The sequence below is a fragment of the Schistocerca americana genome, chromosome 5 (assembly GCF_021461395.2).
Source record: "Schistocerca americana isolate TAMUIC-IGC-003095 chromosome 5, iqSchAmer2.1, whole genome shotgun sequence".
Classification (NCBI taxonomy): Eukaryota; Metazoa; Arthropoda; class Insecta; order Orthoptera; family Acrididae; genus Schistocerca; species Schistocerca americana.
This window is the reverse complement of record NC_060123.1, coordinates 531118781-531145638: the sequence shown is the minus strand read 5'-3', so window position 1 is coordinate 531145638 and position 26858 is coordinate 531118781. Positions and strand designations below refer to the sequence as shown.

General features: G+C 40.5%; 1 protein-coding gene across 4 annotated transcripts in view; it reads left to right on the top strand.

The window, feature by feature from the left end:
* The window catches only part of LOC124616774 (zinc finger protein 714-like), a 306681-nt gene that overhangs the window by 54912 nt on the left and 224911 nt on the right, over positions 1–26858 (top strand). For all 4 annotated transcript variants that reach the window (XM_047145166.1, XM_047145165.1, XM_047145167.1 and 1 more), the window contains exon 3: positions 21250–21705. In XM_047145166.1, the coding sequence (XP_047001122.1) occupies positions 21250–21705 (456 nt within the window). The remainder of the gene's footprint in view (positions 1–21249; positions 21706–26858) is intronic.

Below are 26858 nucleotides of genomic sequence, written 5' to 3'. Positions count from 1 at the left end.
AAGACTATGAAAGTCTTTGTCTAGTCTGATTGAGTACAGAAACAGTCCCACACCAAACCCTGTACTGAGAGTGGTTAGCTCCTCATGGAGTATCAGCTGTATGGGTTCTTGTCGAGGAATTACATCTGGTTGAGTGACTGCTCAAACAAATGAAATTTACAAACAAACAATGATACCATTTGGAATCCATGTGAAAGCAAACATAGTATGTGTTGGAGACAAAATATGAGTCCTTATCCAGTGGGGGAGCCAGCTTCTGCCCCAGTTAGTTGAAGTCCCATTATCATACTGGTTTCAAGTAAATACAAGAATGGCTCTTCTAGCAGTTATATTTAATATTAATTTACAACAGTTAATGCAGCACTCAAATATATGAAATCTGTTCTGATGCTTCTAGGCCTGGGACAGTCTTGGCTGGTTTGGTTGGTGTGTTGTTTGCCCTGTAGTGTCTTCAAGATTTACGTGCTGCATACATTCTCAGTATACAAGGGCTGTTCAAACAGTAAGGTGACTTTTCAAAATGCACGGGCAACATACAATTGATTATTGATCTTATTTTTGTGATGTTGGTACATATGTCCCGAACATATGTTCACAGTTGCAAGTGTACAGTGTACTTCGTTTGTTTTTGACAGATAGAAGGGTTAGATGTCTTTTAGTGTGCTTGGCGATTTTTGATTATTATAAAAAATGGAGCAAAGAATTTGCATCAAATTTTGTTTGAAAAATGAAATCAAGTGCTCTACAACACTTGAAATGTTGAGAGTGGCATATGGTGAATCTGCTCCAAGTAAAAAAAAAGTTCGCAAATGTTGCAAGCTCTTCCAAGATGGATGAGAAGACCTCGCTCTGGACACTCTAGCACATCAACAACAGATGATAACGTCGAAGCTGTGAAGAAAATGGTTTCGGAAAATCATCAGATTACTGTAAGAGAATTTGCTGAGGATGTTGGCATATCGGTCGGCTCATGTCATGCAATTTGTTCAAATGTTTTGGGCATGAGACGGGTCAGTGAAATTTGTTCCAAAACTTCTCAATTTTGATCAGAAGAACTGTCACATCAGCATCACTCAGGAGTTCTTGAATGACGTCAATGATGAACATGATTTGCTCATAAGGGTCATAACTGGTGACGAAACCAAAGCCCAATCGTCCCAGTGGAAGCATCCTGGAGAGCCAAGACCAAAAAAAGCACGCCAGGTTCGATCAAATGTCAAAGTTGTGCTCACTGGCCCCCCCCCCCTCCCCTCCCCCCCCAATTGCCGTGGCATAGTGTGTCAAGAATTTTTGCGTCCACCTTGTATGGTCAATAAGGAGCATTACCTTGACGTTATGTGCCGTTTGCAAGAAGCAATACGCAAAAAAGTCCAGAATTGTGGAAAAACACTTCATGGCTTTTGCATCTTAACAATGCAACTGCTCATTCATCGTTGCGTGTGAGAGATTTTTTGGCCAAAAACAACATGACAATCATGCCTCAGCCACCATATTAACCAGATTTGGCCCCCTGCAACTTTTTCTGTTCCCAAAACTGAAGAGACCTATGAAACGAAGAAGATTTTCAACGATTGAGAAAATAAAAACTGCATTGCTGAAAGCACTCAAGGCTGTACCGAAAAGTGCTTATGAGAAGTGCTTTGACAATTGTGCTTATGGGAAGTGCTTTGAAGATTGGAAGAAGCATTGGCACAAAGTGTTGTGTATATGAGGGGGATTACTTTGAAGGGGACAACATGAATATTGATGGATATCTAAAGATTTTTTCACAAAAATATAATGTCATCTTACTTTTTGAGCTCGCCACTTATGAAGCTGAGGTGCATGATATCTTGAGGATTCTGGCATGGATGAAACACAATTAAGCACTGAGTTCTTAATCTTCTCAGACTCCATTAGCAAATTCCAAGACATACCTATACAGTGCACGTACTCAACAGTGAAGGAAGTCCAGCCCCTTTAGGACTCGCACCATCTACATCATCTTGGGAAGGAAGTGATATTCTGCCGAGTCCATGCATGTTGGAAGTCAAGGCAATGAATCGATAGATGAAACAGCTGGAGAGGGCTGCTTATAGTTACTGTATTGCACTGTATTCCAACATGCTGTGACCTTGATGTTGAACAGGATCATGCTTTGTTGAGAATAGGAGTGCCTAGAATTGAGGAATGACAAGCTGCTGCTGATGACACCAACTACATAGCTTTGACATATCTCTTTCATCCAGTGAATGACAGTGATAATGTACTATCACACCACTCTACTGGGCAATGTCCCCAGATGTAAGCAATCCTTCTTATGAGAGGAATCACCATAGTGTGGAACTTGTGGTATATGGATTTCAGTATATTACACTTTAAACAGTTTATATTCAGATAAGAGTGCAGTGTGTAGTTTAGCTTGTGGTATTCCTTCTATTTAGCAAGTAAGAGACAAATGTGGTATGACTTGTGAAATGTCAAATCTGGCTACAAAATTAAGAAAGAGCTATTAATACGCTAACAGCTCCCATTTTCTGTAAATGATCAGCTAGTCATACCATGTTGAGTTATAATTTTATCCTTTTATTTGCTAATCTATGAGTTTCTATAAACTGATTTTAGGTTGGGTTAACTTTAGGATGGAGACTACATTCAACCAGTGGAAAATCCAGTATGGAATAATGACAGTATTATGAAAAGGATAGACAAAATACACACACACACACACACACACACACACACACACACACACACACACACACACACACACATATTTACGCAAACGCAACTCACATACACACGACCACAGTCTCTGGCTGCTGAGGACATTCCACTTTCCAACAGCAAATGGAAAAAACAAATAATCTTTCCTTATGAGCTCTGATTTCTCTTATTTTATTACAATGATCATTTCTCCGTACATAGGTGGGCAACAAAAAGAAAAAGAAAATCCCATTTGAAGAAGAAAGTTTGTGATTGAAATTTTGTGGAAAGGTCCAGCCTCAGTGAAAAACACATCTGTGGCACCCTCTCCTCTATTTTGCGATAATACAAAATGAGCTGCCCGTCTTTGATCTTTTTCGATGTCCTCTGTCAGTCCTACCTAACGTGGATTGCACACTCTAATGTTCTGCAACTTAAAGTGTGAGTGTGGATCTGGGTTGTATCGACTTATTCCCTCAAACCACCTTCCACTTCTTTACAAGATGACTTACTTGGAATTTGCAGCCACTCTTCTTTACTGAAAAGCTGGCTGCTGGAAACCCTCTTGACTTCTTCTCCACTGAATGACACTAGGTACAGGAATTTTTAGACTCTTTCTACTTATGAAATAAGTAGACATGCAAACTTTACTTTTCGTCAACTAACAATGTATTTGACTTCCACAGACAATAAAAGTCTCATTTTCCACATAAATACGTAACTTCCTGCAAGTCTCTCATACAGTCAGACGTTAGAAACAAATTGAATTACAGTTAAAAGAAAGTTGGTTTGGATGCCATGACCTTTCTTAACATGAATTATAAAATGAGTCTTGCCTCTGACAAGGTTGCATCAAGAGTCTAAAAGAGGACCTTTTCAACTGTTCTTGTTTTAGTAACAATAGTCAGTGACACAATAAACACAGAGCTGCATATAAACTCCATGGTTCTTCCTTATGCACTCACTAAAACATCTATAGATTGCCCAACAGGTACTTGTTGGTGCCGTCTGACTGTTGTGTCTACTTTCTTCCCGCGACTGATTTTAAACCTGTGACGTGCAATAGGTAGGATTCTACCATCACATACTCATATTCAGAATATTGTGTTCGAGATGGTAGAAGGTTGAGTGGTTCTAGAATTGACACAGAAATTCTGTGACTGCAGCACTGACTTCTGTGACCTGCACACCACATTTTGGTGTAGTTTGCTCCCCCAGAGACTGTGGCAACTGCAGGAGGTAAATAGCCCATTGAGTCTTCTGTTGACAAATAACCTCCCCAGATGAAGCAGAGCCATACATGGTTCGCCAAGCACATCCATGAGTGTGGTGGCCAAATATCAAGGGATCTAAACCTGCATATACTATAATTAGGCTATCAGATTTTTCGATTTTTCATTCTCATTTCATGCCTGTACTACTGGGGTCTATGACTCTGCATAACATCAATAGCAGTAACATTAAGCGTCAGCATATTTCCTTATTGTTCCATCTCATTTTTTATGCTTCCACTTTTTCTGTTTCATGGTTTCTTTGTCACTGACTGAGAGAATCCCTGTTACTGGTTTACACATAAGAACTAACACAGAATGTTAGTTTACTACTGCTAATTTATTCTTTATTGGAATTTGTTGTCCCAGTGGCATTTTCTCCATTGACTGGATAAATATTGTACTTTCTGTGTTTGGTAGAGTGTTCCATACCTTCCATTGTTGACATTTCCTGAAGTACTTCCAAGTCTGAGGCTGATTCTGCATAGTTTCCCTACAGAAATATCTTAGAAGTCTACTCCTTTCTGCAGATGTTACTTTTAAGATATTCGTTTTGCTGAATTTCAAGTCAACGGATATGTTTCTGACCATCCAACGTTTCATGTTCAGTTTTGATGTCTTTTGTGTTAAAATGTCATCTGCAAATACAAAATTTTAATGTGCACTGTGTTTTGGATTTTATTGTGAACAATAGATCTCACAGTAACTTTATGGATTGGCTGATTCAGAGAATGGTGAAAGGCAAGGGCATACATCTTTGCTTGTAAAGCAATGCAGTGTTGAGTCAATGATTGGGTTGATGATTTAATCATTTAAATATTGACTGAAAGCTGACTTGGAAATAACATATCAGATGACATCTGGGAAATGGTGCATGAGGATGAAACGATAATGGTTTTCATATTCATATATGAGCCCAAGTTTTCAGTGCATTGTACAGAGAAATTTCTAATTGCTGAAGATGTTTTAGTGACTGACATTCACTGTTGTGTGTAGATGGTGCTCATGAACAACATAAAATCAGTATCAGTGAAAAAAGATGGAGGATGGCCTGTGTCCATGGCTAGTCTACTGGCAGGAATTATGCAGCAAATAAAAACATTATGAGTTGAAACAGTAATAGTGACCATGATGCGGAATTTGTTTCATGCAAAAAACTTTCACATATGTGCAGTCAGATCTTGATAAGATTTCAAATTGGTGGAAAAATTGGCAACTTATTTTAAATGTTGTAGGATTGTGCACTTTACAGAACACTAAAATGATGTGTCCTATGACTAAAATATCAATGAGTCACAGTTGGAATTAGTCAACTCTTACAAATACTTGGGTGTAACAATCTGTGGTGATATGAAGTGAAATGGTCACATAGGCCCAGTCATAGGTAAATTAGGTGGCAGACTTTGGTTCATCAGCATGATACTTGGAAAATGCGATGAGTTTACAAAGGAGATTGCTTATATACTGTCCACTCACTTTCATGTGACCAACTGTCAAAAGTCTCAGTGTGGTCCCCAAGGACAGATTCATACTTGTGTTGATCCACTGTGGCTTCCAAAATGAGATCACCCAGGGAATGCCACAACAACATTCCCCAGACCATAACTCCCTCCTCTGGCCTGGACTCTTCTGATGATAGGTACGGCATGTTTTGTTTCAGATCTTTCACGCTGACATGACAGCGGCCACCTATCTGATGGAGCATAAAATGTGATCCATCTGAAAAGGCCACCAGTCACCACTCAATGGACACCCAGTTGTGATGCTGTGCAAGTTTCTGCCTTTGTCGCCAGTGAGCAACTGTCAGTGTGGGTGCCTGAACTAGGTACCTGCTGTGGAAGCCCAAATGCAGCAACTTTTGTTGAATAGTCATTGAGAAGACACCATTGGTAGCCCCTTGGTTCATCTGGGTGGTCATTTGTTAAACAGTTGCACTTTTGAAACTTCCTGGCAGATTAAAACTGTGTGCCAGACCGAGACTCGAACTCGGGACCTTTGTCTTTCGCAGGCAAGTGGTCTACCGACTGAGCTACCCAAGCACGATTCACACCCCGTCCTCACAGCTTTAATTCCGCCAGTACCTCGTCTCCTACCTTCCATACTTCACAGAAGCTCTTCTGCGAACCTTGCAGAACTAGCACTCCTGAAAGAATGGATGTTGCGGAGACTTGGCTTAGCCACAACCTGGGGTTTGTTTCTAGAATGAAATTTTCACTCTACAGTGGAGTGTGCACTGATATGAAACAACCCCCAGGCTGTGGCTAAGCCATGTCTCTGCAATATCCTTTCTTCCAGGAGTGATAGTTCTGCAAGATTCGCAGAAGAGCTTCTGTGAAGTTTGGAAGGTAGGAGATGAGGTCCTGGCGGAATTAAAGCTGTGAGGACGGGGTGTGTGTCGTGCTTTGGTAGCTCAGTTGGTAGAGCACTTGCCCGCGAACGGGAAAGGTCCCGAGTTTGAGTCTCAGTCCGGCATACAGTTTAGTCTGCCAGGAAGTTTCATATCAGCTCACACTCTGCTGTAGAGTGAAAATTTCATTCTAGTTGCACTTTTGTTAGCCCGAACATGTCTCTACAGCCACAGTTCGCCCCTTTTATCTATGACCTGTGGTGCACCATGGTGCCTTGGCACTGGGTTTTCGCTAGTGCCGTTTTGCCATACTCTGTACACTATAACCAAAAAAAAAAAAAAAACATTAGTTGCTGCCCACCATATAGCGTAGCGGAGCGGAGATGTTGAGTTGCAGAAAGGCACAACAAAAAGATTCTCACACAATTAACTTTCAGCCAACAAGGCCATTCTCAAAATTAGACAACATGCACACACTCATGCAAACACAACTCACTGACCCTGGTATCAGGCAGCAGGAGCCAGACTACGAGCAATAGGGCATTATGGGAGAGGCAACTTGGTGGGTGTAAGGGGGAGGCTGGGACAGGGAGGGGGAGGGATAGCAGGGTGGGGTGGGGGATGATAAAGTGTTGCTGGGAGAGTGCAGGGACGAGGTGCAAAGTTGGGCAGCTAGGTGCAGTCAGGAGGTTAGACAGAGGGTGGGTGGGAGATGGGGGCTGGGGGGTTAGCAGAAAAGAAGTAAAAAGGCTGGGTGCATTGGTGGAATAGAGGGCTGTGTAGTGCTGGAATGGGAACAGGGAAGGGGCTAGTTGGGTAAGGAGAATGACTAACGAAGGTTGAGACCAGGAGTGTTAAGGGAATGTAGGATACATTGCAGGGAGAGTACCCACCTGCGCAATTCAGAAAAGCTGGTGTTGGTGGGAAGGATCCAGACGGCACAGGCTGTGAAGCAGTCATTGAAATGAAGGATGTTGTGTTGGGTGGTGTCCTTAGCAACAGGTTGGTCCAGTTGCTTCTTGCTTACAATTTATCAGTGGCCATTCATGTGGATGGGCAGGTTGTTGGTTGTCTTGCCCAAATATGAAACAGCACAGTGGTTGCAACTTAGCTTGTAGATCACATGACTGGTTTCACAGGTAGTGCTGCCTTTGATGGGACAGATGAGGTTTGTGACAGGAGGTGATGGTGAGAGGATGTATGGAACAGATCTTGCATCTAGGTCTATTACAGGAATAAGAGCCATGAGCTTTTACCACTCGTTGCCCTGCTCGTCACTATTGATGCCACCTTGCTTTACACTAACATCCCTAATGCCCATGGCCATACTGTTATTGAACACTACCTCTCCCAATGCCCAATGGATTCCAAACCAACCACCTCCTTCTTAGTCACCATGACCAACTGTATCCTCACCCACAAGTACTTCTCTTTTGAATGCATCACCTACGAACAAATCTGGGTTATAGCTATGGGCAGCTGTATGGTACCATCCTGTGCCAACCTATTCATGGACCATCTAGAGGTATCCTTCCTGAACACCCAGAATCCCAAACCCCTCACCTGGTTCAGATTCATTGATGACATCTTTGTGATCTGGATCGAGGGTGAGCACATCCTATCTAAATTCGTCCAGAATCTCGACAGCTTCTCCCCCATTCGCTTCACCTGGTCCTACTCAACCCATCAAGCCACTTTCCTTGATGTTGACCTCCACCTCAAAGATGACTATATCAAAACCTCTGTCCATATCATACCTACCAATTACCAGCAATACCTCCACTTTTGACAGCTGCCACCCATTCCACACCAAGACACCCATTCCATGCAGCCTGGCCACCCATGGCCATCAAACCTGTAGTGACAAGCGGTCCTTTTTGCAATGTACCAAGGGTCTTGCTGAGGCCTTTACAGATCATAATTACCCTCCCAACCTTGTACAAAACAGATCTCCTGTGCCTTTGTTTCCAGTCACCCAACACCTCCGAAAGCCCCACCGTCAGTCCATAGAGGAGCACTCCCCTCGTGACTCAGTTCCATCCAGAACTGGACCTATTGAATTACATTCTCTGCCAGGGTTTTGATTACCTCTCATGCCCTGAAATGAGAAATGCTCTACCCACTATACTTTCTACTCCTCCCACAGTGGTATTCCACCACTCACTGGATCTACGCAATATCCTCGTCCATCCCTACACAACCCCTGCCCCCTGCCACTTGTCTCATGGCTGATATCCCTGTAATAGACCTAGATGCAAGACTTGTCCCATACATCCTCCCATCACCACCTACTCCAGTCCTGTCACAAACATCACACCCAGTTGCACCACTCTCCATCTCGTCCCTGCACGCTTCCAGCAGCACTTTACCGTCCCCCACCCCTACCCTACTCACTCTCCTCTTCCCCGCCCCAGTCTCCTCCTTACCCCCATCCAGTTGCCGCTCCCATAATGCCCTGCTGCTCACAGTCTGGCTCCAGCTGCCAGATACCATGGTTGTGTGTGTGTGTGTGTGTGTGTGTGTGTAAGAGAGAGAGAGAGAGAGAGAGAGAGAGAGAGAGAGAGAGAGAGTTCTGTTTGTGTGAGTGTATGTGTGAGTGTGTGCGTGTGTATATGTTGTCTAATTTTGACAAAGACCTTGTTGGCCAAAAGCTAATTGTGTGACCTCATTTTGTTGTGCTTTTTTGTGACTTATCATCTCCACTGTATGGTTAGTAGCAACTTCTTTTCATTATATTGTTACATTCCATCCTGTATTCTCCATTGTTTAAACAGTTTAAAACTTAGCCATATCTGAAATGCTTTCACTCTTGCCCTGAAAGTCAATGACCATGCCCTTTTGGACGTCATATAAATTGATCCATCTGCAAATTACAACTGCCCTGTTTTCTGCTTCACCCTGACGTGTTTTATATACCCTCCACTGCCAGTGCTGCCAATCCTGTCCTCTGTCTGTGAGTGGTTATTACACACTGATGTCGAAGATAAACGGTGATCGCATTAATGTGACTAGACTGTGTGTAATGCTCAGGTGACCTGTCCTGGAATATTGCTCAAGTTTTTGGAACTCATACCAAATAGTATTAACAGGGAATACCGAAAATATACAATGAAAGCCAGCACAAATTTTCACTGGTTTATTTGACTCACCAGACAGCATCATGGAAGTGGAGAGTATACGGTGATCCCTACTTATCACACCAGTATGGACAAGTTTAGAGTATGACAAGTTTGGAATAATGAGAGAGTTCACAGATGCATTTAAGTAGTCATTCGTGTAATGCTTCATGTGGAGCTGGAATACAAAGAAACGCTAACTTTTGGTACAATGGGAATTACCCTCTACAAAGCATTTCTCAGTGGTTTGTAGAGTATGGATGCAGATGTAAAAAAAAGTAAAAGATTGAACAGGTGTGGTTGACACATGCCTGAGATAGACTGGCATTTGTCTCTGTAGCCGCCAGTGGGTAAATATGCCATTAGTACAGAGACTGTGATGTAGTTGATTTCTGCAGCCGTTGTGGCGAATGTTCTTTAGAGAGTGCAGATATTATATCCCTCCCTCCCTCCCTCACTCCTCCTTCTCCTCCTCCTCCTCCACCGCCGCCACCACCACTACCACTACCACGACTGGCTCAAAATCAGGAGCTTGTGACATGTGGAACCTTATCAGTGCTAAACTTAGATTTTATGGAGTATGAGATGTCATCAATTGCTTCACTTCTGTTTTTGAATAGATTTTTAAGCTGAGGCCAGAGCCTACAAAGTATATTAAGTGAAGATTTTTTCTGATTCATTCTACATGCATTGTAGCAGTATACAGTCAAGGCCATACACTGACCCATGTATTGCTAAAGTGTATACAGCTGGATGTGAAGTATGTTGGATGCAGTGTCCAAACTGGCAATGATATATGTAATTGAAGCCTTTCCATATTCTGGAGTACACAAAAATGAGAAATTGGCTGTTTAGAGTATGTTAAATAGTGCTGCAGTTGTGTTTGCATCTGGAATGATTCAGATTATAGTTAATACTTTAGGAGTAAAGGAGATCACTCACCGAATAGCTGAATAGTTGAGTTGTCAATGGCCAACAATAAAGAATGAGCACTTGCTACCATTAGGACAAATTCTTTAATGTAATAAAATGGAACACCTACAGCCGTCCTTATATGGCTACATTCTTCAGGCCGTAACAGACACTGAGGGGGTTAAATCCAATCGTATACACGAATCATCAGTTGCCAACACTGATTGACTGGTTTTCGCAGACTGCCTGTAACAATGATGTTGTGTTCCAACCGTTAGCTACCAGTTCACAAAATACTCTATTTGAGCACCGAAGCTGGTAGTCATATATAAATAATATTATAAGGACGGCTGTAGGTGTTCCATCTTATTACATAAGTGAATGGCTGAAGTCCTTCAAACCTACAACCAGAAGGATGGACATACAAAAAAAAAGAAAAAAATCATTTAATGAATTAGAAAACACACACACACACACACACACACACACACACACAGTTACATTGTGCAGTTTGGTAGGTGGACTGGGCTAAGGGATTACTTTGGATGGGGTGAATAGAATGAGAGAGAGGTGGGAAGAAAGAGGAGGGGTTGGGGAGGGGTAGCTGGTGGTTCAGAGGGAGGCAGCATGTGCGCAAGATAACAATGTGATAGGAAAGGTAGAAGGAGTGTGGGCTGGGAATATGGCACGTGAGACCTGGAGCCGGTGTGTTTGTGGGGGTGCACAATGACAATGACGTAGACGTGTGGACTGGGAAGGGCATATTGTTGCATAGTGGGTGTGAATGTAGTGAGGCTAGGAGGATTATGGGAATGAAAGATTTGTTTCAAGTATAAGTCTCATCTGCGCGCACCAGAAAAACTGGTGCTGAAGGGAAGAATACACTTGGGTTGGGTTGTGAAGCAGCCATTGAAATTGAGCATGTCGTTCTCAGTATTGTGTTCCATCACTAGGTGGTCAACTTTGTGTCTGGCCACAGTATGGTGGCGACCATTCATTCTAAGAGTATCTGGTTGGTGGTCATATCCACATAAAATGCTGTCCAGTAGTTGCATCAGAGCTAGTAAAAGACATGTTTGCTTTCACATGTGGCCCTGCCTCTGATGGGACAGGATAAGCCAGTTACAGGGCTAGAGTAGGATGTGCTGGGTGGGTGAATCGGGCAGGTCTTGCTACCAGTTCTTTCGGAGGGATATGGTTCTTCTGACAAAGTGTTGCTCTTTGTAAGCCCTGATTGCAAATTACAGATTTTAAGGGCTGCTGGAAAAACTGCAGTGACCCTCAAATGGATCATTTTTTGGTATTTTCAGTATTATCTCTTACATATGCAACTTCTAAGAGGTGAATTGATATGTGAGTAACTCATCACACAGATATATATTTGTAGTAGCTAAAATACTTGTTGGAGGTTATGCAAGTTGTTGTTTTGATGGGTTCAGTAGCTATGGTCTCATTAACCCTTGCGTGGGTGCGCCAATTTTTATAACGTGAATGAGCGCATGGCATACTTTGTACATGTGTACAGAATGGCTCTCTTTTTATTACCACGGTAAACATGTACGAACAAAATCACACTTTAATCTTTGTTTAGTTAAACAACAATCAAATAAACTTACATTATATAAGCCATATCACTGTTTTATTAAAAAATAACAAGATAAATATTCATTATGTCACTTTGTTGCCCCATACAAATGTTATCCTACAGTAATGACCCACCGAGCGAGGTGGCGCAGTGGTAACACACTGGACTCGCATTCGGGAGGACGACGGTTCAATCCCGCGTCCGACCATCCTGATTTTGGTTTTCCGTGATTACCCTAAATCGCTCCAGGCAAATGCTGGGATGGTTCCTTTGAAAGGGCACGGCCGACTTCCTACCCCATCCTTCCCTAATCAGATGAGACCGATGACCTCGCTGTTTGGTCTCTTCCCCCAAACAAACCAACCAACAGTAATGACCCACTCCAAGCACTAAACTGTGTAGTTGCATCAGATCCCAGTCAATCACTTATTCAATTGCTAATTATCTCATAGACAACTGACTCATTGTGGGAGTGAGCTGGTAGCTCAGAATATGGGCTGTATTCTTGCAGGGATTGTAACTTTTTTTCTTACTTAGCTCACTGGTTGTTTTATATTACTGCTGCTCACTTCTACACATGACAGCAAAACTTATCACTGTGTTAGCAGAAGCAATATCGAAGGACTAAGTATGGGCTCACAGTTGTAAAACAACAGTGCAGCAATATGGTAATGATATTTGCGGTTGGCGCACTTTATACATAGGCATGCTTGCTCGAGGGTTAAGGAGTTTGTGTGATGAGGTACTCTTGTATCTTTCCTGGCAAGCAGTGGCAGGGAACTGTGCCTCTACTACCCACACTGTAAGTTATGTAAACTTTCAGATATTTTCTACAACTATTTTTGGCCAGATTCTGTGGTTAAGGAAATGATTAAAATACAACCATTCTAAAAAAATGCAGAAAAATATTCAAGGCTTTCCAACAGTGAAAGGTAACCTACAATACTGATACAACCCATACAGATTGTTGATATTCATGAACTTCTGTGATTCTTCAGCAAGGGCAGCTGTAGGTATGCTTCTGTTAAATCAATTTTTAAGGTGCAATAAGTGCCAGCAATGTGAGTAAATAACTCTTTGTGATATGACAAGAAGCGAATGTCTGTGATGGATTTTATATTCAAAGTTGCCTTGAAATTTCCACATATTCTCTGGGATCCAGGTGAGTGGCAGCCAGTAGTAATGGGATTTCCCAGATACTACACGAAGTATGCTGCAAAACTCCAATAATTATATACTGGCTACTCAAATGAACTCCTTTTTAAACAAGTATAAAAGAATATTTTACTTTATGAAAAGAGCCTTAAAACATGTACTAGCATTGCCATAAAGGAGTCTTTTGTACATTTCAGGTTCTGATGAAATAGGGAAGAAAATTCTACACATAAATTGATCAGTTTGTTAAATGGTATGACTTGCCTCAAACCATAGCATGGTAATGTCACTTCTTGTGGATAATATAAAACACTAGGAATTGAGTTAGTTAGTTGGTTGTGTGTTACATTGATCAATCACACGGTACGGTAGCCGTTATGATGTGGAATGTGTCAAGTGCGCATTTTTTAATATATGTATATTTTACAATACAGAATTAAAGATTAATATTTCTATTATTTACCCCATTCCCTTAAATGGCACAAAATGCGTATACTATATTTATAGATTTATTTATTCCTATTCAAGAATTCATCTATGGTATACAAGGAGTTGTCAAGGAGATACGATTTCAATTTATTTTTGAAGCTATTACTGCTGTCTGTCAGACACCCTATTTCATATGGTAATTTGTCGAAAATTTTTATACCAGCATATTTTACCCCTTTCTGTGCCAAAGATAAGTTGAGCAAAGGATAATGTAAGTCTTTCTTTTTTCTGGTATTATAATCAAGAATGTCACTGTTGTATTTAAACTGATCCATGTTGTTGAGAACAAATTTCATTAGTGAGTAGATGTATTATGAGGCTGCTGTAAGAATTCCCAATCTTTTAAAAAGATGCCTACAAGATATGCGACTATGAACCCACACATTATTCTAACCACTTTCTTCTGAGCAGTGAATACTTTTTGTCTAAATGTTGAGTTACCCCAAAATATTATTCCGAATGACATCAGAGAGTGAAAGTATGCAAAGTATGTTAGCTTACTAATTTCTATATCCTCAAAATTGGCAGTTATTCTGATCACAAAAGTTGCTGAACCTAGTCACTTTAGGAGATCCAAAATATGAATTTTCCAATTAAGATTCTCATCTATATGTACACCCAAAAACTTAGTATGCTCTACCCTGTCTACTGACTTCTGTTGATGTGTTATATTTATTGAAGGAACTGTACTTTTTGCAGCAGAAAATATATTGATATAAATTGACATAACAAAAGGTGGATATGAGGAAACTGTGCACATGGTGTGGCAGAATTTTTTCAGTGAGCAGTTGTGTCTGTTGGTTTTGTTGACATGGGTACTTTTGTTTACCTTTTTCTGTAGCAGCTGAAGTTGTAGTTGATTCTGTAGGTGTTGCTACTGTTAACTGTTTTTGTTGTTGAGCTAAATTTTAGAATGAGCTATTCCATAATGAAAGGGGAGAAGGGACAACATAAGTTTCATTTTATGAAGAAAGAAAAGTACAATATTCATGGTTTCTGGAATAATTGGTGCTAATTGTTACAACCCCTCAAAAATTGAGTGGAAAACAATTTGTTATTCATCTTATAACACACTGAGAAATCCAAGGCATTGTCTAAAAATACAAACCTAATGAAGACAGGTAGTATGAGGAAACAATAAATGAAAACATACTTCTGCCTGGTGGAAAAAGGTAAGGCACAAAAATGAAAGAGGAAAATGTAAAAACTTTAGAAATGGAAAGGGGATTCTCACATGGAGGACAGGGACTCGTGAAAGTTGAGGTCAGGGGGTTATTGGAATGAAAAATATGTTGTCAGAAGGGTTCCCATCTACACAGTTCAGGAAAACTGTTGGTGGGAAGAATCCAAATGGCACAGGTTGTGAAGTAACCATTAAAGTGAAACACATCATGTTGGGTGGCATTTTCAGCAACTGGGTGGTTCAGCTGTCTCTTGGCCGCAGTATGGCAGTGGCCATTTATGTGGACAGACAGCTTGTTAGATCTCATTCCCACCTAGAATGCAGCATGGTGGCTGCATCTCAGTTTGTAGATCACATGGCTGCTATCACGGGTGGCTGTGTCTTTGATGAGGTACGAGATCCCAGTGACAGGATTAGAGCAGATGGTAATGGGAAGATGTATGGGACAGGATGTAGATGAAGATGAAATGGGAGATACAATACTGTGTGAAGAGTTTGACAGAGCACTGAAAGACCTGAGTCGAAACAAGGCCCCGGGAGTAGACAACATTCCATTAGAACTACTGACGGCCTTGGGAGAGCCAGTCCTGACAAAACTCTACCATCTGGTGAGCAAGATGTATGAGACAGGTGAAATATCCTCAGATTCAAGAACAACATAATAATTCCAATCCCAAAGAAAGCAGGTGTTGACAGATGTGAAAATTACCAAACTATCAGTTTAATAACTCACGGCAGCAAAATACTAACGCGAATTCTTTACAGAAGAATGGAAAAACTAGTAGAAGCCGACCTTGGGGAAGATCAGTTTGGATTCCGTAGAAATATTGGAACACGTGAGGCAATACTGACCCTACGACTTATCTTAGAAGCTAGATTAAGGAAAGGCAAACGTACGTTTCTAGCATTTGTAGACTTAGAGAAAGCTTTTGACAATGTTGCTTGGAATACTCTCTTTCAAATTCTGAAGGTGGCAGGGGTAAAATACAGGAGCGAAAAGCTATTCACAATTTGTACAGAAACCGGATGGCAGTTATAAGAGTCGAGGGGTATGAAAGGGAAGCAGTGGTTGGGAAGGGAGTGAGACAGGGTTGTAGCCTCTCCCCGATGTTATTCAATCTGTATATTGAGCAAGCAGTGTAGGAAACAAAAGAAAAATTCGAAGTAGGTATTAAAAACCATGGAGAAGAAATAATAACTTTGAAGTTCGCCGGTGACCTAATTCTGTCAGAGACAGCAGAGGACCTGGAAGAGCAGTTGAACAGAATGGACAGTATCTTGAAAGGAGGATATACGATGAACATCAACAAAAGCAAAACGAGGATAATGGAATGTAGTTGAATTAAATCGGGCAATGCTGAGAGAATTATATTATGAAATGAGATACTTAAAGTAGTAAAGGAGTTTTGCTATTTGGGCAGCAAAATAACTGATGATGGTCGAAGTAGAGGGGATATAAAATGTAGACTGGCAATGGCAAGGAAAGCGTTTCTGAAGAAGAGAAATTTGTTAACATCAAGTATAGATTTATGTGTCAGGAAGTCATTTCTGAAAGTATTTGTATGGAGTGTAGCCATGTATGGAAGTGAAACATGGACGACAAATAGTTTGGACAAGAAGAGAATAGAAGCTTTCGAAATGTGGTGCTACAGAAGAATGCTGAAGATTAGATGGGTAGATCACATAACTAATGAGGAGGTGTTGAATAGGATTGGGGAGAAGAGAAGTTTGTGGAACAACTTGACTAGGAGAAGGGATCGGTTGGTAGGACATGTTTTGAGGCATCAAGGGATCACCAATTTAGTATTGGAGGGCAGTGTGGAGGGGAAAAATCGTAGAGGGAGACCAAGAGATGAATACACCAAGCAGATTTAGAAGGATGTAGGTTGCAGTAGGTACTTGGAGATGATGAAGCTTGCACAGGATAGAGTAGCATGGAGAGCAGCATCAAACCAGTCTCAGGACTGAAGATCAAAACAACAACATGGGACAGGTCTTGCATCTGGGTCTGTTGCAAGGATATGAGGCAGGGGTTTGGAAGCAGGGCTGGAACAGAGAGTCAAGTATATTGTGTAGGTTAGGTTGGTGGCAGAATATCAGTGTGGAAGAGGTAGGGTAGATAGTGGGGAGGAAATTTCTCTTTTTAGGGCAGTATGAGAGACAGTCAAAATTCTGGCAGAGAATCTGATTTAGTTGCTCCAGTCCTGGGTGGTACTTGGTCATGAGAGGAGTACTCGTTTGTGGCTGGACTGTGGGTATGTGAGGGACGGTAGCTGACTGGTGGACAAGGCATGGAAAATCTGTTTCTGGACAAGGTTGGGAGGGTAATTTTGGTCTGTGAACACCTCAGCATATCTGGAAATGGAGTGCTTATCACTACAGATGCAATGATCGTGGGTGACTTGGTTGTATGGAAGTGATTTCTTGGTGTGGAATGGATGGCAGCTGTCGAAGTGCTGGTATTGTTTGTGGTTGATAGATTTGCTGTGGACAGAGGTACTGATGTTGGCTTTCTTTAAGTGGATGTCAACATTGAGGAAGGCAGTATGTTGAGCTGAGGAGGACCAGGTCAAGCAAGTGGGGAGAGAAGGTGTTGAGATTGTGGAGGAATGTGTGTGTGTGTGTGTGTGTGTGTGTGTGTGTGTGTGTGTGTGTGGGGGGGGGGGGGGGGGTCCTCACCCTTGATCCAGATCGTGAAGATGTCATCAATGATTCTAAATCCAGGTGAGAGGTTTGAAGGTCTATGTGATTAAATGGCCCATGAATAGGTTAACATAGGATGGTAGTGTGTGGTGGCCATTTTTTTATTAAATTTATTTATTTATTAGTGATGCCTGCAAAGGAGAAGCAATTATGGTGAGGATATAGTTGGTCATGGCGACGAGGAAGGAGGTTGTATCTTTAGAATCAGTCGGTAATGTTGGGGATGTCAATGTGGAGGAAGATAGCATTGACCATTACGAGGGTTCCTGGTGGTAAAGGAACAGGAACTGTGGAGGGTCAGTGGAGGAAATGGTGGTATCTTTTATATAAGAAGATTGCTTACAGGTAACAGGCTGAAGGTGTTGGTCCAAATAGCGGAGATTCTCGGGGTGGGTGATAGCAACCAGCTACAGTGGGACATCCTGGGAGGTTGGGTTTAGGAACCTTAGGAAGCATGTAGATTGTAGGAATACAGGGTCTGGTGGGGGGGGGGGGGGGGGGAGATTCAGGATAGAGGTTCTGGGATGGGCCTAAGGATTTGAGAATAGACTTAAGATCCTACTAGATTTCAAGAATGGGTTAATTGTGAGAGGGTTTGTTGGTAGATGTATCTGACAGCTGGCTGAGTTCTTATTCCAGGTAATCTCTGTGGTTTACCTGCCACCTACACCAGTTCTGTCACTAGCATGTCCTACCCTATCAAAGGCAGGGTCATCTGTGAAAGCAGCCACTGTGCTGCATTCTACATGGGCATAACAACTAATGATCTTTCTGTTACCATGAATGGCCACCACAAAACTATGATCAAGAGTTAACTGAAAGATTTAGTTGCTGAAAATGCCACCCAACAAGATGTGCTTCACTTTAATGATGCTGAGTTGGTGAAGTGTAGTGCACCAGTGCACCATAGTAGGATGTAATCGTTAGGTAACACAGACAGTTATAGTGTGATCAGACAGTTCTGACTGACAAAGAACAAAGTGCCTGACCACCTCTCTGTAAAGAACTGGATATTGCAAGAGAAGTGGATGCCCTAGCGCCTTAAGGCAACTTATCGCAATTGAAGTGCTAATGGAAAAAGTGCAGATCAGTTTTCATGATCTTCCACTACATTTTGAGTGTGACGAAGGTTGTCGCCAGCTGTGTTCCACAACTGCCCACACCTTTTCTGAAAGCCTGACCGGCAGAGGCAGCAGTGGAAATATTACAACATTGTCAGGTCAGTCCAGATGACATTAGCAGTCTAGTCAGCATGGATGAGTGCTGGGTGTATAACCATGAACATAAGACAAAGGAGCAAAGCAAGCAAGTGGAAACGTGGATTGACCACTGTTAAAAAAGGTGAAGATCCTACCGCCATTGGGCAGGATGATACTTAGTGTTCATTGGGATTGCCATGGTATGGTGTTAATAGATTGCACTCATAAGACACAAGCCATCACCAGAGTGTACTTCCGAAATCATCAGATGATTAAACAGGAGGCAGTCAACATGGAACATTATGGGAAGCTGTCCAGGGGGATGCTTTTGTTCCATGACAGTGCTCCAGCTCATTCTGCACAGTCGCTCCGCCTTATTTTCCTGACAGGGTATTCAGTGACTTCTTCCTCTTTCCTTAGATGTAAAAACCATTGTGTGGCTGGAATTACCAGAATGGCAGTGAGGTGATTCTCTAGATGGAAGCATTTTTTGAACAGTCAAAATGCAGACTTCTATAACCAAGGTCTGTGCCAAGTCATTCATCAATAGGAAAAATGTGTCACATTGAAGGTTAAATATATAGGGAGCTACTAACACCATTACCAAGTTCCATGGTCACATATTGATTTTTCAAATTTGTAATTAAAACTTTATGACTACCCCTTGTACAACAAAACTTCATCCAAGTTGATGAAATGGCAGGCAACTCTTTCGAAATCCCACCTAAGGGGTGTCAAAGGAGTTGCACGCCCACAACCTCTAGAAAAGCCATTCAGCTGAATGGGTGTCAGAATCTCTGACAGCTACATTTGTAACATCAACAAAAGTGCGTGGGTGGCACCAAGGGAATTGCTGAATTGTGGGTGAGGGGGTCTTAGAGGGACCTTTGTCATTTTACTCAAACTCATGTCAGTTTTGCACCCATCCTTGATCATGCCACAGAATGGCATGAATCGGGAGAACTGAGAAAGCATAAATACCCTTTGCTGCTTCATATCACGTTCAAATTTTGTTGAAGTGTTTTGAACAGTCCATACTGTTTCAACCCTGTATACCAGAGCAAAAATTGCAGTCACACTCAGGGGTCATATTATGTTCGGTGGGGTTGCAGCCTCACTATGTCCTTAGCGTAAAGTTGAATCGTGTGAGCAGTGTCATCAGGGATGAATGTTGCAAGAATGTCATCCTGTTGCTCATCGCACTGTGAACTATTGTTTTCGACAGTGTAACATGTGGAAATCAACACCTCAAATTAAGGGGTGGTTTCATTGACATCCTTTGTGCCATCTCCTGAAAGCTTTTTGTGTCGAGCCTGAGTGGTGGCTTGTCTCAAACATGTATGATTTCAACATGGGAGTCACTCATAATTCTGACCTCCATTGCAGAGGCAGCAAAAGAAATGGTGAAATATGGGTAAGATCTTCCCATCATGTGACATGTCTGTGATGGCATGGGGCAGAATTGTGGCGAACTTTGGTGCCAATATGATATCTTTAAGCCACCTTAGACCTCACAAGAACTTCTGAGCTGTGGCCTTTTCTTCGAATGTATCGTCATCTTGCTGTTGAAGTGTCATTGAGCCTGAGGGTGATGTTGCAGGATGTGTTGGTTTTGCACCATTAGAGAGGAAGCTTTTAGGCACCTTTGAGCCAATTTTCAAACTTATTGTCACAATGGGGGACAATTACGGAACTTCGGAAAAGTTACACTTTTTTTTTTGGCTCAGTGTACAACTGGCAAACAAACATATAAAGCTTTTAGAAAATTACTTGGGTGCTATTTGACCACATAGAAACAGGGCTTTTAAGGATCACATTTTATCTAATATACAAAATCAGACAATACTTTGGGTGCTTCAGGAAAGGACTAATAATAATAATAATAATAATAATAATAATAACTTTTCCATTGTTGCCTTGATTAGCACATTTCATGCAACTCTTTAATTTAAAAATTGCATGCCAATTTGTGGTACATTAGGTAAATGATTAAAAATATTATTTTTCAAGCAGCTATTGAAATTAAAGTTATCTAATAAGAAAAAAAGTGTATGACTGTACAGAATATGAAATAAAACAGCAAATATCTGCACTTACTTATTCACTGATATTACTACCAAATTTGAAACTTTTTAGCTACATGCCCCCCAGGGCCCTTCTTTTTTCACTCATGTTACAGGTCCAGGGAAGTGAGTATCTGTGTGCATGTGGTCTTTGTGTGCTTCCTGGTAGAAATCATTGTCTAAAATCCAGCTCCTATTTGATGTCTCTAAGTGCCTGTCTGCTGCTCAATGCCACCCTGGTTAAATGAGTAGTAATATTTTGCCATATAGCTATTTATATTCCGTTATGGATTTTTCATTGTTGTATTTATTTAGCCTATGAACACATTAAGTGAACACTTTATTAATTAACATCTGGTGCATTAAATTCATAATGTGCATTAAGTGACTATTCTTCTATTGTTATTTTAATTTTTGGCTTTCCATTGACTTAAATGTGGCAAATTGTGTGTTGAAAAAAAAAAAAATGCTGGTTTGTGGGTGTGTGTAATTAGATAGGGATATAACTTTATAACTAATGGAGGCACCTTTTTGTTTCCAGGCACACTGCTGAACCTTGGCATTGAGGAAAATGATTTCAGTGTGCAAGAAAAAGTAACAACAGAACTGGAAAGTATTGAAATTCCACAAAATAGCTGTGAGATTATAATACCATCGGATCCATTAGACAACATCAGTGATGAAAGTTCCAAAAGTTATAAAAATAATTCTGTTAGTAGAACAAGTAAACTGTTATGTCAGTCAGGCACCATTTGTACAAAACAAAATGACTGTCAAGAATTAGAGCGAGAAGGGACCATCATTATTCATAATGACTCAGATGTGGTTTTGGTAGAGGACTACCAGACATTAAGTGAGAATAACATAAACAGTGCTCCTGATCCATCCTCAGTGTATTCAGATCGTACAAAAAAGAAACATGCATGTCCTGTTGTTAACTGTAAATTTACAACACCATATCCAAAGGACCTGGTGAGGCATATGCGGAAACATACAGGTAATAAGACTGTTCTCTTTGATTTTTATTAAGCCATCAGTTTTGTGTTTTTACTTTATCAGTACAGTTACCAGCTAAGTAATTTGAATGAAATGTAAAGGAACTTTGATTCTCATGCAAAAATAATGTGGTAACAAGAATAGTTTTTTGACTCAAATGATAGATGTTAACTTGTATGTGCTTTTTCATTGTTCCTTATCTGTTGCTTTTATTATTATTGTCCCATCAAAATTATTTTTGCTAATCAACACTGAAGTTTCAATGACGATAAACACATCACACTTAACAGGTAAGAGAGGACCCCACAAATCATAATTATTATTTGTAACAAATTTATTAATGTAGTACATTGTGCTGATATCTTAGTTCTTCAGTTTTGAAGGTTAGTATTTACATCGCATTCCAGAAGATGATAGATGTTCAGAATAATTACGTTTCATAGAGACTCTCTCTCTCTCTCTCTCTCTCTCTCTCTCTCTCTCTCTCTCTCCCCCCCCCCCTCCCCCACCTCCCCCTCTCCCTCCCTCCTCCTTATTCTTAGCGACTCAATCAAAGATAGCTGTCACTTATTTTACACTTATTTATTCACAGGTCACATTCTCCAGAAATATAAAATATATTTTGTATCAATTACTTTTGCCTTAGTCTGTTAAAAATCCAACATTTCATTTATAGCCAAGGTAAAATTAATAAAAATGAACATAGCCTCAGATTTATTTTTAAAATTCTTCTTGATTCACTTTTTATTGAATTCCCCCTACATGACTAACAGGTAATACAATGACTGCAATATTCTATGACAGACAGTATTCTCTTTTGTCAGTTATAAGAAAAATAAACCATTTCATAACATCAGTTATCCTGTGCAATTAAAACATGTTTACATTCCGTTTTATTTAATTACTACAATCAGGTGCTACAAGGGTCTTAACATTGTGGCTTTCAACTTCTTGGATTCACTGGCTGTTGGCTAAAACATCACTGTGACATGCACTGAAAAGATCCGTGTCAGTTGAGATAGCTGATACTGTATTGCTAGGGTCCATTAACTCCATGTGAAACAGAAAAAACACATTTGTTGGAATTACTGAAATACAATTAACGTAATATATTGAAATACCTGACATCCCTCCACCAGAAAAAGCATCAGTGTTACCGGCAATATTTGCAATTCTGCAGCCTTCACATTGATATATTCTTTATTAATATAATTTTTAAAATTTTCTTCCTGGATGACAAAATGAAAATTAAATTTTTTGTAGATTTAGCCTTCATCTGTGTATTCCTATAGCAGTTATGTCTAAGTAAATGTGTAAGTGCGGCACAGAAGTAGAAGATAAACTGTCACTAATTTGGTTATTTCCCTGTGAGATAGCTGGTATGCTCTCAACAACGTTGCCATTGGAAGGGGAACTGTTGCAAGTTATCACTATGTTGATGCTGACATTAAAAAATGACGTGTTCTACATCCTGGAGGACCTCCTCACTACAGATCAATTGGAATGAAAGTAAATCTAATCTATCAGTGGGCTGAAGCACTTCTCCAAGATTCAGAAGCAAGGGAATTTTTGTTTTGTCATCGGTCTTCTGGCTGGTTTGATGCTGCCTGCTCTAAATTTCTCTCTTCTGCCAGCCTCTTCATCTTAGAGTAGCACTTGCACCCAATGTTTTCTATTATTTGGTGCATATATTTCAGTTTTCTTGTTACCCTTTGTTGATTCATCAAGTACTATAGAAGTTATTCCTTGATGCCTAAACATGTGTCCTATCATTCTCTCCCATCTTGTCAATGTTTTCTCCTCATTTCTTATCTGTACACCTAATTTATGAGGCATGTTTTTTAAGTAAGGTCCGTTTTATTGTAGACACTAGTAGTTCGCACGCATACCGGATTGAGCACGTGCGTCGTGTACTGGCATGCCTGGGGAAAAACTGCCCTCAGTTTCAGCTCTGTAGCTAACCTGTACTGTTCTGTTCTGCACTTTCAAAATGCTTAAGACTAGCAACTCGCCTGTCGCATGTGAGGTTCACTCAGTGATACAGTTTTCGCCAGCAAGGAACCTGTCTGCTGCAGAAATTCATTGACAGATTTGTGAAGTGTACGGTGATACTGTTATGAGTAAAAGCAAAGTGTGAAAGTGGGTACAAGAGTTCAAAGATGCCCATCACAACGTCCATGATGAGGACCGATCCGGTCACCCTTCTTTGATTACAGACGATTTGGTGGCTTCAGTTGAAGCGAGGATTCATGAGAACAGGTGCTTCACAATAACAGGTGTCTCAAACAAATTTCCTGACATGTCGAGATCAGTGATTTACAACGTTGTTCCTGAGCACCTAAAGTTTAGGAAACTGTGCTCCCATTGGATCCCAAAACTCCTAACAGAGGACCACAAAAAGCAAAGAGTTGAGTGTGCAATGAAGTTCTTGACTTGTTATCACGAAGAAGGTGACAGCTTCTTGAGTCAGATCATAACTGGAGACGAAACATGGGTTTTGCGTATCACGCCCAAATCGAAGCAACAGAGCATGGAATGGAGACACACACACTTGCCTGTAAGGGTGAAGGTCAAACAGACTCTGTCCCAGTGTAAAATCATGGTGTCTTTTGTACGTCGACTTCATGCTAAGACAAACCACTGTCAATGCAGAAGCATACTGCCAAGCCCTGAGAAAGCTATGCAGAGCCATTCAAAACAAAAGATGCGGCTTGCTGACAAAGGGAATTGTCCTTCTCCATGACAAAGCAAGACCTCACACTGCAGGTCAGACCCGCGATTTATTGGACAGTTTTGGCTGGGAAGTTTTAGACCACCCACCCTACTGTCCCGATCTTGCACTGAGCGATTACCATCTGTTGCTTCACCTCAAACAACACCTTAGTGACAACCATTACAATGATGACGATGTGAAAATGGCAGTGAACTCTTGTTTATCGGAGCAGGCAGCATGTTTTTATGAAGAGGGTATTTTAAAATTGGTTGAGAGGTATGATACATGTTTGAACAAACTTGGCAACTATGTCGAAAAATAGAGTGAAGTATGTACTTTCTGAAAATAAATCTATTTTTTTGAATTAATCTTTTGTTGTGTACTTATGTTCAGACGGACCTTACTTAAAATACACGCCTCGTACAACATCCTTCTATAACAACACATCTTGAATGCTGTGATACACATCTTTGCTGGTTTTCCCACAGTCCATGGTTCACTTCCAAACACTGCTGTACATTCTTTGAAATTCCCTCAAATTAAGGCTGATGATTGATGCCAGTAGACTTCTGTTGGCCAAGAATGCCCTCCTTACTTCTGTTAGTCTGATTTTTATGTGGTTCTTGCTTTGTCTGCAATGTGTTATTTTGCTTCAAACGTAGCAGAACTCTTTCACTTTGGCTACTTTGTGGTTCCAAATTTTGATTTCAAGATTATTGCTGATCTTATTTCTGCTACTCCTCATTACTTTCATCTTTCTTCAGTTTACTCACAATCCATAGTGTGTGCTCGTTAGACTATTCAACTCAACAGGTCCTGCAATTCTTCCTCACTTTCACAGAGGCCAGTAATGTTGTCAGTAAATCTTTACTTTGCTAGCCTTTCACCCAGAATTTTAATCCCAATCCTGCACCTTACTTGTATTTTCTTCATTGCTTCTTCAATGTAGGTGTGAAAGATTAAATCCCTTTCTTATGTGCTTTTTAATCTGAGTACTTCATTCTCGATCTTCCAGTCTTATTTTTCCTCTTCGTTCTTGTGCATATTGTGTATTACCCATTTTTCTCCATAGCTTACACCTATTTTCCTGAGAATTTTTAATGTCTTGTACCATTCTGTATTATCAGTTGCTTTTTCTAGGTCAACAAATTGTATGAAAGTGTCTTGATTTTTTTTAAAAGTGCTACTTCCAGTTTTGAGCACAACATCAAAGCTGCCTTTCTGGTACCATTACTTTACCAAACTGATTGTCATCTAACTTATTCTCAATTTTTCTCTTCCACTCTTCTCTATATTATTGAATAATTGATGTCAGCAATGTGGCTGGATGAAACATCAAGCTGATTATTCTTCCACTTATCTGTCCGAAACATTTTTGGGATTGTGCTGAAGATATTTTTCCGAAAGTCTGATGGTATGTCTTCAGATTCATAGATTCTACAAAACAAAGTGAATAGTTGTTTGGCTGTGACCTCCTTTAAACATTTTTGAAATTCTGAAGGAATGTTATTTATGCCTTCTGCCTTATTTGATAGCAAGTCTCCCAAAGCAGGGTAAAACTCTTGACTCTCACACTGTATCCCTTATGTCTTCTATATCAATTCCCATTTCTTATGTTGTGTCAACAGACAGTACTTCCCTCTCATAGAGGTCTTTCAATGTACTGTTTCCTCATATCCACCATTTAGTGGAAGTTTTAAGAAACAAATGAAATCTAACATCTAATTATCTTTTTATGTTGTTATGTGCTTCTGGAAGCATCCATATGCTTTATTTTAATGTATCTTGTTTTAAGGTATACTTAGGTAGTCAGAATTATTCATTGACAAGTCACCAATGTTTCATTCAAATGATTGTATATAATGTGTCATGTGACAATAAAGATTTTATTGTGGAGTTCATGTTGCACTATTAATGTTAACACCTTTGCTTTTAATTTTACCTGAGGTGATGTTGGCTTTTTATTATACTGAATCAGTTCTTGTGATAACATTTACTTTTTAAATTCCTTCACATATTTCCTGCATTTATTTTGTCTGTGCTTCCCTGAATTTCTTGTTTATTTAATTTGCAGGTGGCTTATATTTGTGTATTCCTGTCTTTTCATGAACATTTTTGTACATCTGACTTTCATCAAACACTTGAAGTATTTCTTTCATTGTCCAAGGTTTCTTCACAATTACCTTCTTTGTACTTACATTAGTGTGCCCAACTTCTGTGACTGCTCTTTTTAGAGCTCTCCATTCCTCATCAATTGTTCTGCCTTTTGTGGCATCCATTACAGAAGTATCTACAGCCTTAAAGATCTTTGGATGCACCTCATTATTCCTCCTATGTCATTCTAAACTGAGTCTTCTTTACAATCCTCTTAAACTTCAGTCTACTCTAGATTGCACTCTGAATACATCTCTGCTCCTGAGTTGGCGTTACAATCCAGTATT